At 45.0% G+C, this 13,604-nt stretch overlaps 2 protein-coding genes across 2 annotated transcripts in view; one reads left to right on the forward strand and one right to left on the reverse strand.

The window, feature by feature from the left end:
• Positions 1–13,604, forward strand: part of LOC116472177 (alpha-2-macroglobulin-like protein 1) — a 63,595-nt gene that overhangs the window by 37,836 nt on the left and 12,155 nt on the right. Inside the window, exons 21-28 of the mRNA XM_032158977.3 lie at positions 61–182; positions 708–759; positions 1,437–1,616; positions 3,796–3,877; positions 4,235–4,391; positions 7,460–7,534; positions 7,713–7,875; positions 10,683–10,897. Coding sequence (XP_032014868.1) covers positions 61–182; positions 708–759; positions 1,437–1,616; positions 3,796–3,877; positions 4,235–4,391; positions 7,460–7,534; positions 7,713–7,875; positions 10,683–10,897 — 1,046 coding nt within the window. The remainder of the gene's footprint in view (positions 1–60; positions 183–707; positions 760–1,436; positions 1,617–3,795; positions 3,878–4,234; positions 4,392–7,459; positions 7,535–7,712; positions 7,876–10,682; positions 10,898–13,604) is intronic.
• LOC116472645 (small ribosomal subunit protein uS17-like) lies at positions 9,456–10,034 on the reverse strand. The gene has a single exon (XM_032159559.2). The coding sequence runs from the start codon at positions 9,978–9,980 to the stop codon at positions 9,504–9,506; it is 477 nt and encodes a 158-aa protein (XP_032015450.1). The 5' UTR covers positions 9,981–10,034; the 3' UTR covers positions 9,456–9,503.

A 13,604-nucleotide genomic window follows, 5' to 3' on the forward strand; every position in this document is an offset into this window, starting at 1 on the left:
GACCTCACTGGTACCTCTGGCAATAGGGCTAATGGCTTCCCTTCTCCTTCTTTCTCTCAGGTCACATTAACTTTACTATTAGTACAAAGATTCTGGACAGCAATGAACCATGTGGGGGCCAGAAGGGGTTTGTTCCCCAAAAGGGCCGGAGTGACACGCTCATCAAGCCAGTTCTCGTCAAAGTGAGTTTTCTTCAGAGGTAGAGACGGAAACCAACCGAGGGATGCTCAGCATCTCGTCTTGCTGTGAGTCTCTCACAGCAACCGTACTCCAGTCCAACCACGCAGCCTCAACTTTCTCGTTCCCTGGCCCCTTGAACATTTGCCTAATCCACACCCATGGCCTATGAAAGCACCTAAAACCTGGCACATCATAGGCACTCAATGAATGTTAGTTTCCCTAATTAAATGTCTTTCTTCATCAATAGCTGCCTTTTTCGTCCCGTCATGAAGGCCATTGTCAATCTTGCCTCTTAGAAGTTGCCTAAATGTGTCTTTGGCTCTAGCGCTTGCCCAGAAAGAACTTTACAGAAAGGGCCCATCCTTGGGTTGACACAGAGTTCTTCCGAGCTTCAATGAGAAGCTCTTCTTTGCAGTTCTGAGGGAAGCCCTGGGGGCACAGCGAGGGGCCTCCCTTCTCTTTCCTTTAGTGCCATCCCTCCTTACATTCATCTTTGTTGTTTTTATCTGTGTCTCTCTTCATGCCAGCCTGAGGGAGTCCTGGTGGAGAAGACCCACAGCTCATTGCTGTGCCCAAAAGGTGGGTGGACTCAGAGCAGGATTGGTGGTGAGAATTCCCTTAGAGGGCAGGAGATTTTCTTTTTTTTTTTTTTTTTTTTTTTTGAGACGAAGTCTCGCTCTGTCGTCCAGGCTGGATTGCAGTGGCACGATCTCAGCTCATTGCAACATCTGCCTCCCGGGTTCAAGTGATTCTACTGCCTCAGTATCCTGAGTAGCTGGGACTACAGGTGCATGCCACCATGCCCAGCTAATTTTTGTATTTTTAGTAGAGACACGGTTTCACTATATTGGCCAGGCTGTTCTCGAACTCCTGACCTAGTGATCCGCCCGCCTCGGCCTCCCAAAGTGCTGGGATTACAGGCGTGAGCCAGCGCACCTGGCAGCAGGAGATTTTCATAGGCAAAAGGAGGAATGCACAGGACCAGAAGGAATAGGAGAGTCTGGGGTGCCATTCCTCATGGGGCTGATTAACTGGGAGGCAGGAGGAAGAAGAGAAAGTGTGCAGCACGATGATAACTCTGTGGAATTTATTTCCAGCAAGATCACTATGAATAGTACCCAGTGCTTTCTGCATCCCAGAGAAAGCACCGAGTACAGAAATCCCTGGATTATAGAAAGTTCTTCTACAATTTTGTCTTGAGAACCCCTGCCATTCCCCATCTTCTTTTGTGTCACCTTTTTTTCTGCCTCTCACAGGAAAGGTGGCATCTGAATCTGTCTCCCTGGAGCTCCCAGTGGACATTGTTCCTGACTCAACCAAGGCTTATGTTACAGTCCTGGGTAAGCAGTTAGAGATTCTTGGCTCAGAAAGGAAAAGGCGAATGGAGGCTGCAAAGGTGTGGAGTGGGGCGGGACATGCAGACCTATCTGGAGAGTGTGACTAATGACAAGTGATGAAGGAAAAAGAGTGTATTTTATATAGGAGGGAAATACAGTGTAGGCAACAGTACAGATGGGATTAGACTTGTACTCTAGTTAAAAATGGACAGGAGGCCCGGCGCAGTGGCTCATGCCTGTAATCCCAGCACTTTGGGAGGCCAAGGCAGGTGGATCACGAGGTCAGGAGATCAAGACCATCCTGGCTAACACGGTGAAACCCCGTCTCTACTAAAAAAAATACAAAAAATTAGCCGGGCGTGGTGGCGGGCACCTATAGTCTCACCTACACAGGAGGCTGAGGCAGGAGAATGGCACAAACCCAGGAGGCAGAGCTTGCATTGAGCCCAGATCGCGCCACTGCACTCCAGCCTGGGTGACAGAGTGAGACTCCGTCTCAAAAAAAAAAAAAAAAAAGGAAAGGAGTCAGGGTAGGAAGAAGTTAAGGTCGCTGATGCTTGATACATATTTAGGTTTAGACAGTCTATAAATTGGGTGAAGGGAAGACAAAATATTTGCAGCAACCATTTTTAAAAATGAGGAATTTGGGTATAGTTTAGGGAAGATACAACCATATTTGCAGTAGGCAGCACACTTACTGTTCTGGGCAAGGGAGGAAGTGGGTTGAAAAGCATGAACTTGGAAATCATATCTAACCTGTCATTTAATAGCCATGTGATCCTGAACAAGTTAGTGAACAGTTCTGGACCTTCTTTCTTCTTCTGTAAAACAGTGATAATAACCTACCTCTCAGACTGGTGTAAAGATTAAATGCAATATAAAGTCCCCAGCACAGTATCTAGCATGTAGTAGGAGCCCTATGAATGTTAGGCTCTTTCTTTACTCCCTCACCCTCCACTGAGATCCTTTGCAGTCACAATGTCTCTGTTTTGTCTATTTTATTCATAAGTCTGACATAGCGCTTATCTTACTGTATTAGAGTTCGCTGTCTGTATCTGTCTTCCACACTGTGTTGGGGGCTCCTGAAGAGAAAGGGCCACATCTTTTTCTTTTCTGTTCCTAGTACAGTTCCTACAACATAGTTGACATTCAGGACACATTGATAGATCTGAATTGAGCTAGTTGGCTACAATGCAGATGTTAATGAGTCACCTATGTCAGGCTCACTGGCTTGGGAAGTATATGAAGGGGTCAGTGACAACCTGGAAAAGAGTGTCAGGACTGTGTTTGAGAGGAACTTGGTGATTTGGAGGGTGAGGAACGTATATGCAGTGATAGAGGAACTTAGAGATTGATCCTAAGTGTTATCAGTTTTGTCACATCCCTCATCAGCTCAGTGACGTGCCTTCTTAAAAGCCCTGAACTCTCTTAGATAGCCCATGTGCCTCTCTGTGTCCTCTAGCACCTCGTACATATCCAGTATGATATTGTAGTACTGTATTAAAATTGTTCATAATGAATAAAAATTGTAATGTGTTGTAATGGTTTGCTCCTCTGTGAGTTCTTTGAGTGTAGAGACTGAGTTTGATTTACTGTGGTCTTCCCAGGACACATAGTAGGTACTTTTTTTTTTTTTTTTTGTATTTTTATTAGAGACAGGGTTTCCCCATGTTGGTCAGGCTGGTCTCGAACTCCTGACCTCAGGTGATCTGCCCTCCTCGGCCTCCCAAAGTGCTGGGATTACAGCAGTGAGCCACCACGCCCGGCCCATAGTAGGTATTTACTAAATGATAGCTAATACATGTTTGGTTTTGTTTGTTTGTTTGTTTGTTTGTTTTGGAGGCGGGGTCTCACTCTGTGGCCCAGGCTGGAGTGCAGTGGCGCAATATTGGCTCACTGCAAGCTCCACCTTCTGAGTTCACGCCATTCTCCTGCCTCAGCCTCCCAAGTAGCTGGGACTACAGGCGCCCACCAGCACACCCGGCTTATTTTTTGTATTTTTAGTAGAGACAGGGTTTCACCGCGTTAGCCAAGATGGTCTCGATCTCCTGACCTCGTGATCCGCCCGCCTCGGCCTCCCAAAGTGCTGGGATTACAAGCGTGAGCCACCGCGCCCGGCTTCAGCCTTTCTTTCTTGAACACTCTCCTGCACTAGGCCCTATGACAGATTGATAAGATACAAGGAATTCCAGCCCCTCAAGTGTCCCATATCCTTGAAAAGCACGCGGGTGTTTTTTGAAGTTGTCACTGTGATCTAAAACCACATTTGGCTTCCCAGGGTACCAGAAGGAGCTGATGTACAAACACAGCAATGGCTCATACAGTGCCTTTGGGGAGCGAGATGGAAATGGAAACACATGGTAATATCACCCAATTCCCAATGAGTCCTGTACTCCAGAGCATAATTCCTGAGCCCTCTGGAACTATTCCACTACCTCTCCCCTTAACCCCATTCCTTCTTGCACTCAGTCTTCTACCTCTTTAATACTGCTTATTTCACCCTCATGGATGGTCAAGTCCCTCGATCTTCCTGAGCTTGTGCCTCCCCTGTTCTTGTCCTCATTGGTGCCCATTAATGCCTCCCTTTTCTGGGCCTGCTATGGCATATGTTTCCTCAGCTCCCCTTCTGGAAGTATACACCCAAATAAATGAAGAAATGATTGTACCCTCACCTAGAAATTCCTCTTCATGCCATATTTTCCTCTTCACCCATGTAGGCTGACAGCCTTTGTCACAAAATGCTTTGGCCAAGCTCAGAAATTCATCTTCATTGATCCCAAGAACATCCAGGATGCTCTCAAGTGGATGGCAGGAAACCAGCTCCCCAGTGGCTGCTATGCCAACGTGGGAAATCTCCTTCACACAGCTATGAAGGTGCGGATCTGTCCAGGAGCCTGCAGCCGACCACTGTCTCGAAGGACCTCACACCTCTGACCAAGCAGAAGCAAATGAACACTGGCCTGGGAATCAGTTTTCTTCTGGTCTCCACTGTGGCTCTGGGTGACCATGATCAAAATGCTTAGTTGGTCTGGGCCTCAGTTTTCATGTCTGTAGAATGAGAATACAGATGAAGGCTGGGTGCAGTGGCTTATGTCTGTAATCCCAGCACTTTGGGAGGCCGAGGTGGGCAGATCGTTTGGGCCCAGGAGTTTGAGACCACCCTGGGCAACATGGTGAAACCCCATCTCTATAAAAAAAAAAATGAAAAATTAATCAGGCTTGTTAGTGCACGCCTGTAGTCCCAGCTACTTGGGTGGTTGAGGTCGGAGGGTCACTTGAACCCAGGAATTCGAGCCTGCAGTGAGCCGTGATTGCACCATTGCACCCCAACCTGGGTGACCGAGTGAGACCCTGCCTCAAAAATGAGAGAGAATGTGGACTGGAACATGGCTCTCAAAGCAGAGTTCCCAGATCGGGAGCATTGGCATCACCTGGGAACTTGTTGGAAACACAGATTCTGACTCCCAGCCCACACCTATTAAATGAGAAACTCTGGGAGGGTGGACCAGAAATTTGTGTTTTAACAAGCCCTCCTGATGATTCTGATACACACTGAAATTTGAGACTACTGGACTAAAAGATCTCTGGGCCTCTTACTATGTCACCAAATCCATCTGGGAAAGCCATTTCCTGTGGTGAGGACTAGTAGGCAGCCCAATGTCTTCTGTAAGAAGTTTACTCTATTGGGCACTGTTCTAGGCACGTAGTTTATTTGATATTATTTAATGTTTACAACAAATCAATGAGCTAGGTATTGGTATGCCATTATTAATCCCATTTTACAGATGAAGAAACTAAGCCATGGAGACTAAGTAAATTGCCCAAGGTGCATGCTAATAAGTGGCAGGACTGAGATTTGAACCGTGGCAGTTGCACTCCAGAGGCACTGATCTCTTCTGTTCACTACATTGTTTGTACCTGTCCCAAGCACAGGGCGAGGCATAGATCCTGCAGGATAACTTGTTCAATTCTGAACACACTCAGTGCAAGAAAGACTTGTATAAACTTTTCTAGAGAAATCACTTACATTGCTATTCGAGGGCAAGGATTAAAAATCTTGAGTGTTAAAAAAAAAAAAAAAATCTATTTGTAGGATTCATTAGTCTTCCTCTGCAGGATCTTATTAGTCTCCCCTAAGTTTTTGTCTTCTTCTTCTCTTATACACTGTATGAAATATACCTGGGGGCCAGGCACAGTGGCTCATGCCCGTAATCCCAGCACTCTGGGGGGCTGAGGTGGGTGGATCATGAGGTCAGGAATCAAGACCAGTTTGAAACTCCACGTCTACTAAAATAAAGAACTTGACTAGAGCAAGATCCCAGAGGTATTCTTCCTTCTTTATTTTATTTCCTTGAGACAAGAGTCTCACTCTGTTGTACAGGCTGGAGTGTATTTGCGCAATCCCAGCTCACTGCAACCTCTACCTCCTGGGTTCAAGTGATTCTCAGCCTTCTGAGCAGCTGGGACTACAGGCATGTGCCACTACGCCTGGCTAATTTTTGTATTTTTAGTAGAGATGGGGTTTCACCATGTTGGCCAGGCTGGTCTTGAACTCCTGGCCTCAAGTGATCCACCCGCCTTGACCTCCCAAAGTGCTGGGATTACAGGCGTGACCTACGCGTGTCCAACCTGTTCCTACTTTCTTGTGAGAGCAGGCCAGTCCATTGAGAAATCCATCCTCTGTGTAGCCAAGGTTAGTGGTTTGGCACATGAGCTCCAGAGTTAAATGTCCTGGGTTCAAATTCCAGTCCTGCTGCAGATGAGCCATGTAACCGTGAGCAAGCTATTTAATCTTTTTATTTATTTACTTATTCATTTTTTTGAGACAGGGTCTCACTCTGTCACCCAGGCTGAAGTGCAGTGGCACGATCATGGCTCACTGTAGCCTTGACCTCCCCGGGCTCAGATAATCCTCCTACTTTAGCTTTCTGAATAGCTGGGACCACGGATCCGCATGCCACCACACCTGGCTAATTTTTGTAGGTTTTGTAGAGATGGGGTTTTACCGTGTTGCCCAGGCTGGCCTCAAACTCCTGAGCTCAAGTGATCCTCCCCACCGACTTGGCCTCAAGCTGGGATAATAGGCGTAAACCACTGTGCCTGAACACAAGCTATTTAATCTTGTTAAGTGTTTGTTTTCTTATTTATAGAATGAGGATAATAATTTGAGTAGATATTTTCAAAAATTTGCTTAGCTATTTCTGGGAAAGGCGATAAGCAGGGAAGGTCTCACCTAATCTCCCCTGGAGAAGGGCTGGGTATTGTGCTGCTTGAGGGGAGGCTCAGATGCGGTGATGCGGCAGATTCTCTCCTTATTCCTCCCTTCTTTAAACCTCTTATCCTTCCTAACTCCTCCTCTTGGGCTTCTTTTTTTTTTTTTTTTGAGACAGTCTGGCTCTGTCCCCCAGGCTGGAGTGCAGTGGCATCATCTTGGCTCACTGCAAGCTCGGCCTCCCGGGTTCAAGCCATTCTCCTGCCTCAGCCTCCGGAGTAGCTGGGACTACAGGCGCCCGCCACCACGCCCGGCTAATTTTTTTTGTATTTTTAGTAGAGACAGGGTTTCACTATGTTGGCCAGGATGGTCTCGAACTCCTGACCTCATGATCCGCCCACCTCGGCCACCCAAAGTGCTGGGATTACAGGCTTGAGCCACCGCGCCCGGCCCCTCTTGGGTTTCTTAAACACCCACTCAGCTGAAGTCCACATGCTACCTCCTGCAGGCTGTTTAAGGCTGTGCAGTTACTGAAGTCCAGCCTGTTCCCTCTTTGTGTGTGTCCTGGAGGCTTGGAGCTACAGAAAGCCTGTGGAAAGAAGAGCTTTCTTTTTTTTTTCTTTTAAAAAATAATTCATCTATTCAGCAGGGATGCTGTTTTGCAATCTGCACATAATTCTTGCAGCTGCTGCCTGCTGCCCTGACTCACTGTCTCCCTGTTTGCCTCTAGGGTGGGGTTGATGATGAGGTCTCCTTGACTGCATATGTCACAGCTGCATTGCTGGAGATGGGAAAGGACGTAGATGTAAGTTCTCCTGGCTCCTCCTCTTGATACCCTCCTTCTCATGCCTATTCCTGGAGACATTCCCCATCTTTGTCCCTAGTCATCCTTTTGAGGTCAAGAAGGATAAGGTGATTTCCTGATTACTTCCCATTTTTTAAGGAATGCCTTATAAGTTATGGTCTTCATCTTCACTTTTTAGGACCCAATGGTGAGTCAGGGTCTACAGTGTCTCAAGAATTCAGCCACCTCCACCACCAACCTCTACACACGGGCCCTGTTGGCTTATGTTTTCTCCCTGGCTGGGGAAATGGACATCAGAAACATTCTTCTTAAACAGTTAGATCAGCAGGCTATCATCTCAGGTATGTTGGTCCTGTTAAGAGTTCTTTGAAATTGTGAACATAAGCTGTGGGTTATCTATAATCTCCTTAGTATCCTCTGTGCCATACACGTACTCTAGGATTCATTTTAGTAACCGTTAAGTCATCAAATTATTGTTGGGAGGTTTGTGAGAAACACATGCAAGTGCTCAAAGGGCATTTTTATACTTTTTTTTTTTTTTTTTTCTGAGACCGAGTTTCTCTCTTGTTGCCCAGGCTGGAGTGCAACAGCGTGATCTCAGCTCACTGCAACCTCTGCCTCCCAGGTTCAAGCAATTCTCCTGCCTCAGCCTCCCGAGTAGATGGGATTACAGGCGTGTGCCACCATGCCCTGCTAATTTTTGTATTTTTAGTAGAGAAGGGTTTCGCCATGTTGACCAGGCTGGTCTTGAATTCTTGACCTCAGGTGATCTGCCCGCCTCGGCCTCCCAAAGTGCTGGGATTACAGGCATGAGCCACTGTGCCCGGCCACATTTTTATACTTTTAATGTGAAGAGAAATCACATTGAAGAAGCTAGTCAGAAAATATATTGGCATTGTGGAATCACCCTTTTGGAGATCTTCGAAAGCTCTTTGATGTAGGACCACTTTAAATATTTTTTTTTAATTTTTATTTTACTTTTTATTTTTTTGAGACAGTGTCTTGCTCTGTTGCCCAGGCTGGAGTGCAGTGGTGCAATCTTGGCTCACTGCAACCTCTGCCTCCCGGGTTCAAGCGATTCTCCTGCCTCAGCCTCCCGAGTAGATGGGATTACAGGTGCCCACCACCACACTGGCTAATTTTTGTATTTTTAGTAGAGAGGAGGTTTCACCATGTTGGCCAGGCTGGTCTCAGAATCCTGACCTCAAGTGATCTGCCCCTCTTGGCCTCCCAAAGTGCTGAATTACAAGCGTGAGCCATTGCACCTGGCCTGGACCACTTTAAATATATTTAGATTACTGTTTGAAGTTATGACAGATCTTGTAAATAAAATATTAATGCATTTCATTTATCTGGCTATTTAAAATTATTCTTCCAGGCAGAAGTGCAGTCTCAGCCTTCATTTATATGAGCGTCATGGCTGAACTGTCCTCTCATAGGGGGTCAGGTAGCTTTTTCTCTTGTGTTTAAGCAACTCCAGTCATGAAATGTGTGTCCGAGACAATAGGTTAAATACACCTGTTCCACTTTATATTGATTTATTGTGATGATCTCTTTTCCACTATCTTGTATTGCAAGCTCACGTTTCCTGTTATGTTCTTCCAATTAGATTGCCCTTCTGTGATTACTTATTATCTCTAAAATTCTGTTTAATTAGTCTTCTAACTTACACTCTTCTCGTTTGTTATTTTATTTTTTCTTCAAGTTATCCATTATTTGTCATCTTGACTGTCACAGACATTTCTTTTGGTCTCATTCTATTGGACCGCCTTCTAAGCATGTTTCATATAGTTGGCCTCATTAGCATTTCTTCATGGTTTCTCAGAATTCTGACATATACTCTGCCATTTTTATTCTACTTAAAATTTTAATTTTTTTTTTTTTTTTTTTTTGTCTGGATTTTTTTTTTTTTTTTGGGGAATGAGAAAATAACTTTATTTCACTGTGGGGAGCGGGCCGACGTCCAGCCTCAGAACTTCTGGAACTGCTTCTTGGTGCCGGCAGCCTTGGTGACCTTGAGCACGTTGAAGCGCACTGTCTTGCTCAGGGGCCGGCACTCGCCCACTGTGACGATGTCACCGATCTGGATGTCCCTGAAGCAGGGGGACAGGTGTACAGACATGTTCTTGTGGCGCTTCTTGAAGCGGTTGTACTTGCGGATGTAGTGCAGATAGTCTCGGCGGATGACAATGGTCCTCTGCATCTTCATCTTGGTCACCACGCCAGAGAGGATCCGCCCTCGAATGGACACATTACCAGTGAAGGGGCATTTCTTGTCAATGTAGGTGCCCTGAATAGCCTCCTTGAGTGTCTTGAAGCCCAGACCCATATTCTTGTAGTACCGCGGGAGCTTCTCCTTGCCAGTTTCTCCCAGCAGGACCGTCTTCTTGTTTTGAAAGATGGTCGGCTGCTTTTGGTAGGCACGCTCGGTCTGAGCGTCCGCCATCTTCCCAGCCGCCTGAGAAAAGGCCTGAGTCTGGATTTTGCTCTTGTTTTGTTGCCCAGGGTGGAGTGCAGTGGCGCGATATCAGTTCACCGCAACCTCCGCCTCCCGGGTTCAAACGATTCTCCTGCCTCAGCCTCCCAAGTAGCTGGGATTACAGGCACACGCCACCACGCCTGGCTAATTTTGTATTTTTAGTAGAGTTGGGGTTTCTCGATGTTGGTCAGGCTGGTCTCGAACTCCCGCCCTCAGGTGATCCGCCTGCCTCAGCCTCCCAAAGTGCTGGGATTACAGGCGTGAGCCACCACGCCTGGCCTAAATCTTTGATTAAATGAAATAAATGCTGAAAAATTCATAAAACTGTAAGCAAACAAAAATTGCCCCCAAACACAGAGATTCTTATAAGAAGCTTCTATTTACCTATTTCCATTAGCATCAAAACTCATAAATTAACAAGGGTGGTTTTCATGTAATTGCTGGAGGCAGGAACATTTATTGATGCTTCTAGCTTTACACACACGTGCACACATGCATCCTTGCATTTACATCAAGGTCAATTAATCAGCTAAATTTAAGAAATTTTTTTTCTACTCTGTTTAATTCTCAGTTGGTACTTTCTCTGCTCTAAGGTGCTGCATTTACAAAGTGAATGTGGGAAAGCCAGTTCCTTCTAAGGACATCCTAGTTATGTTTCTTTTTCCATAGGAGAATCCATTCACTGGAGCCAGAAACCTACTCCATCATCGAATGCCAGCCCTTGGTCTGAGCCTGCGGCTGTAGATGTGGAACTCACAGCATATGCATTGTTGGCCCAGCTTACCAAGCCCAGCCTGACTCAAAAGGAGATAGCCAAGGCCTCTAGCATAGTGTCTTGGTTGGCCAAGCAACGCAATGCATATGGGGGCTTCTCGTCTACTCAGGTAAACAGCCTGTTCTCCCACTGCCACTTACCAGGTAGAATTAGATCTTGTGTGGAGATAGAGGAAAACATATTGCCCTTGCCTTCTCGGTCCAGGGTCTTAGAGAGAGGAAAAGCCTGTGAATGATATATAGAAGTATTCAAAAAATGGGTTATATGAGCACATTAATAGTACCAGATGTATTTAATTTTCTTTGTTGAACGTGAAACATTGGGGCTGGGTGTGATGGCTCAGGCCTGTCATCGCAGCACTTTAGGAGGCCGAGGCAGGCGGATCACCTGAGGTCAGGAGTTCGAGACCAGCCTGGCCAACATGATGAAACCCCGTCTCTACTAAAAATACAAAAATTAGCCAGGTGTGATGGCAGGTACCCATAATCCCAGCCACTCAGGAGGCTGAGACAGGAGAATCCCTTGAACCCAGGAGGCAGAGGTTGCAGTGAGCTGAGATCATGCCATTGCACTCTAGCCTGGGTGACAAGAACAAAACTCTGTCTCAAAAAAAAAAAAAAAAAAAAAAGAAAGAAACATCATGAGGTCCCTGTTTTACATGCAAGTAGGATATATATAATTATGGCTAAATGTATATATTAATAAACTAGGAAGACCATTACGGGGTCTATAAAGATAACACCAAGATTCATGGGCACATCCCCTTCTTCTGCTATTGCAGGTATTAGAAAGCTAATAAGATATAGTCTGTACTCTTAAAAAGTTTACAGTCTAGAAGGAAAGTGAGGACAAAGTCTATGTATTACAAAGAGGATCTGGTTTATAATATAAGAAACACACAAAAGGTACAACATATTGAATTTCAAAAGGGAGAGAAAGCTCATATCAGCTTGAGGGATAAGAACAGTCTTAGCCAGCATGGTGGCTCACGCCTATAATCCCAGCACTTTGGCAGCCTGAGGTGGATGGATCACTGGAGGTCAGGAGTTCAAGACCAGCCTGGTCAACATGGTGAAACCCCATCTCTACTAAAAATACAAAAATTAGCTGGATGTGGTGATATGCTCCTGTAGTCCCAGCTACTCAGGAGGCTGAGGCAGAAGAATTGCTTGAACCCGGAGGGCAGAGGTTGCAGTGAGGTGAGATTACGCCACTGCACTCCAGCCTGAGTGACAAAGCAGTACTCTGTGTCAACAACAACAATAAACAAAAACAACAAACAACAAAAATTTTTTAGGCTGGACACAGCAGCTCATGCCTGTAATCCCAGCACTTTGGGAGGCCAAGGCAGGTGGATCACCTGAGGTTGGAAGTTCGAGACCAGCTGACCAACATGGAGAAACCCCATCTCTACTAAAAATACAAAATTAGCCAGGCGTGGTGGTGGGTGCCTGTAATCCCAGCTACCTGGGAGGCTGAGGCAGGAGAATCGCTTGAACCCGGGAGGCAGAGGTTGTGGTGAGCCGAGATGGCGCCATTACACTCCAGCCTGGGCAACAAGAGTTAAAACTCCGTCTCAACAACAACAACACAACAACAACAACAACAAAAATTTTAACTTTGCTTCAGAAAGATTAATCAGCCACTTGGTGTGTGAGATAATTTAGAGGGGAGAAACATTGGACTTGAAGAGATCAGGAGACTGTTTCCTTTATCTAGGTTAGGGGTAAGGGGAAATTGGGAAATTGAATGAGCGGTGTGGCAGTAGGGGAAAAAAAGAGGGGTAGAATTGTATGATAAACTCAAATCATAAAAAATTATTTTAGATTATAATGAAGAGATTAGTCATTAATCTATTTATTCTGCATGTCCAAGTCACTTTGATGAGGCTACAGAAATAACTAAGAAAATACATTTCTTGTTCTCATGAAGATTATATTCTGATTTGTTGAAATTAGCCAATTTCTCTGAAGATATAACATGTAAATCAGACCTGAAAGAATGAACATCTTTTAATAGATTGCATGTTTGGTAAACATGTTAAAAGCACTAAGTTTAAATATGGTAATGACCTAATTGAAACTTAAAAAAATTATATGGTACTATGACTCCCTGTTTCAGGGAAATTCTTGGCCAAAGATCAGGAAATACTCCTTTCTTCTTGCTTGGTCCTAAATAATTATAATATATAATAATATTTTCGGAAAGCAGTGGGTGAAATGTTTACAACTCTCAGTGAGAGGTATGTGTCAGAATCATTTTTCAATGAAATCCTTGGCTATCACAAGAAGTCATATATCACATATTACCCACACTGGGTTTCAGCTGAAGGTGAGGTCCCTTTCTTTGAATTGTCTCCATATGTTTAAGCAGTAAAAAACCTCCCTGGCTCCAGTCCACAAAGGGTAAACAAAAATTGTTTGTAGATGGTCAAGCTGCACAGATAGAACTTCTTCACAGCTTCACCAGGGTGGGTAACCTGTCTTCATGTTTTGTAGGACAGTGATAATGTCGAAATAAGAATGTCTTTTTCATTTGTGAGATGAAGAAACAGGGTTTTTTTTGTGATAGATATTTTACACAGTGTCAAGCATGTAGAAATTTTCATAACACAGAGTGAGATATAACAATTTTGTTGAACACTTCATTTTTCTTTCCTCTTGTAATTTATATGAATTATGTTTTCAGAATGAAACAGTTCAAACGTCACAGTACCATGCTCATTTAGTGACAGTTTATCTGTCTTATTCCCAGAGAAATAAAAGATTGTCACGTGGTATAATGGCTAAGAAGCCAGCCTGCAGGGAAGGACTTTC

The sequence above is a fragment of the Hylobates moloch genome, unplaced genomic scaffold (assembly GCF_009828535.3).
Source record: "Hylobates moloch isolate HMO894 unplaced genomic scaffold, HMol_V3 SCAFFOLD_8, whole genome shotgun sequence".
NCBI lineage: Eukaryota > Metazoa > Chordata > Mammalia > Primates > Hylobatidae > Hylobates > Hylobates moloch.

Bases quoted from the DNA above. Each gene is read 5' to 3' on its own strand.
- LOC116472645 (XM_032159559.2), bottom strand. From the start codon at position 9,980: ATGGCGGACGCTCAGACCGAGCGTGCCTACCAAAAGCAGCCGACCATC.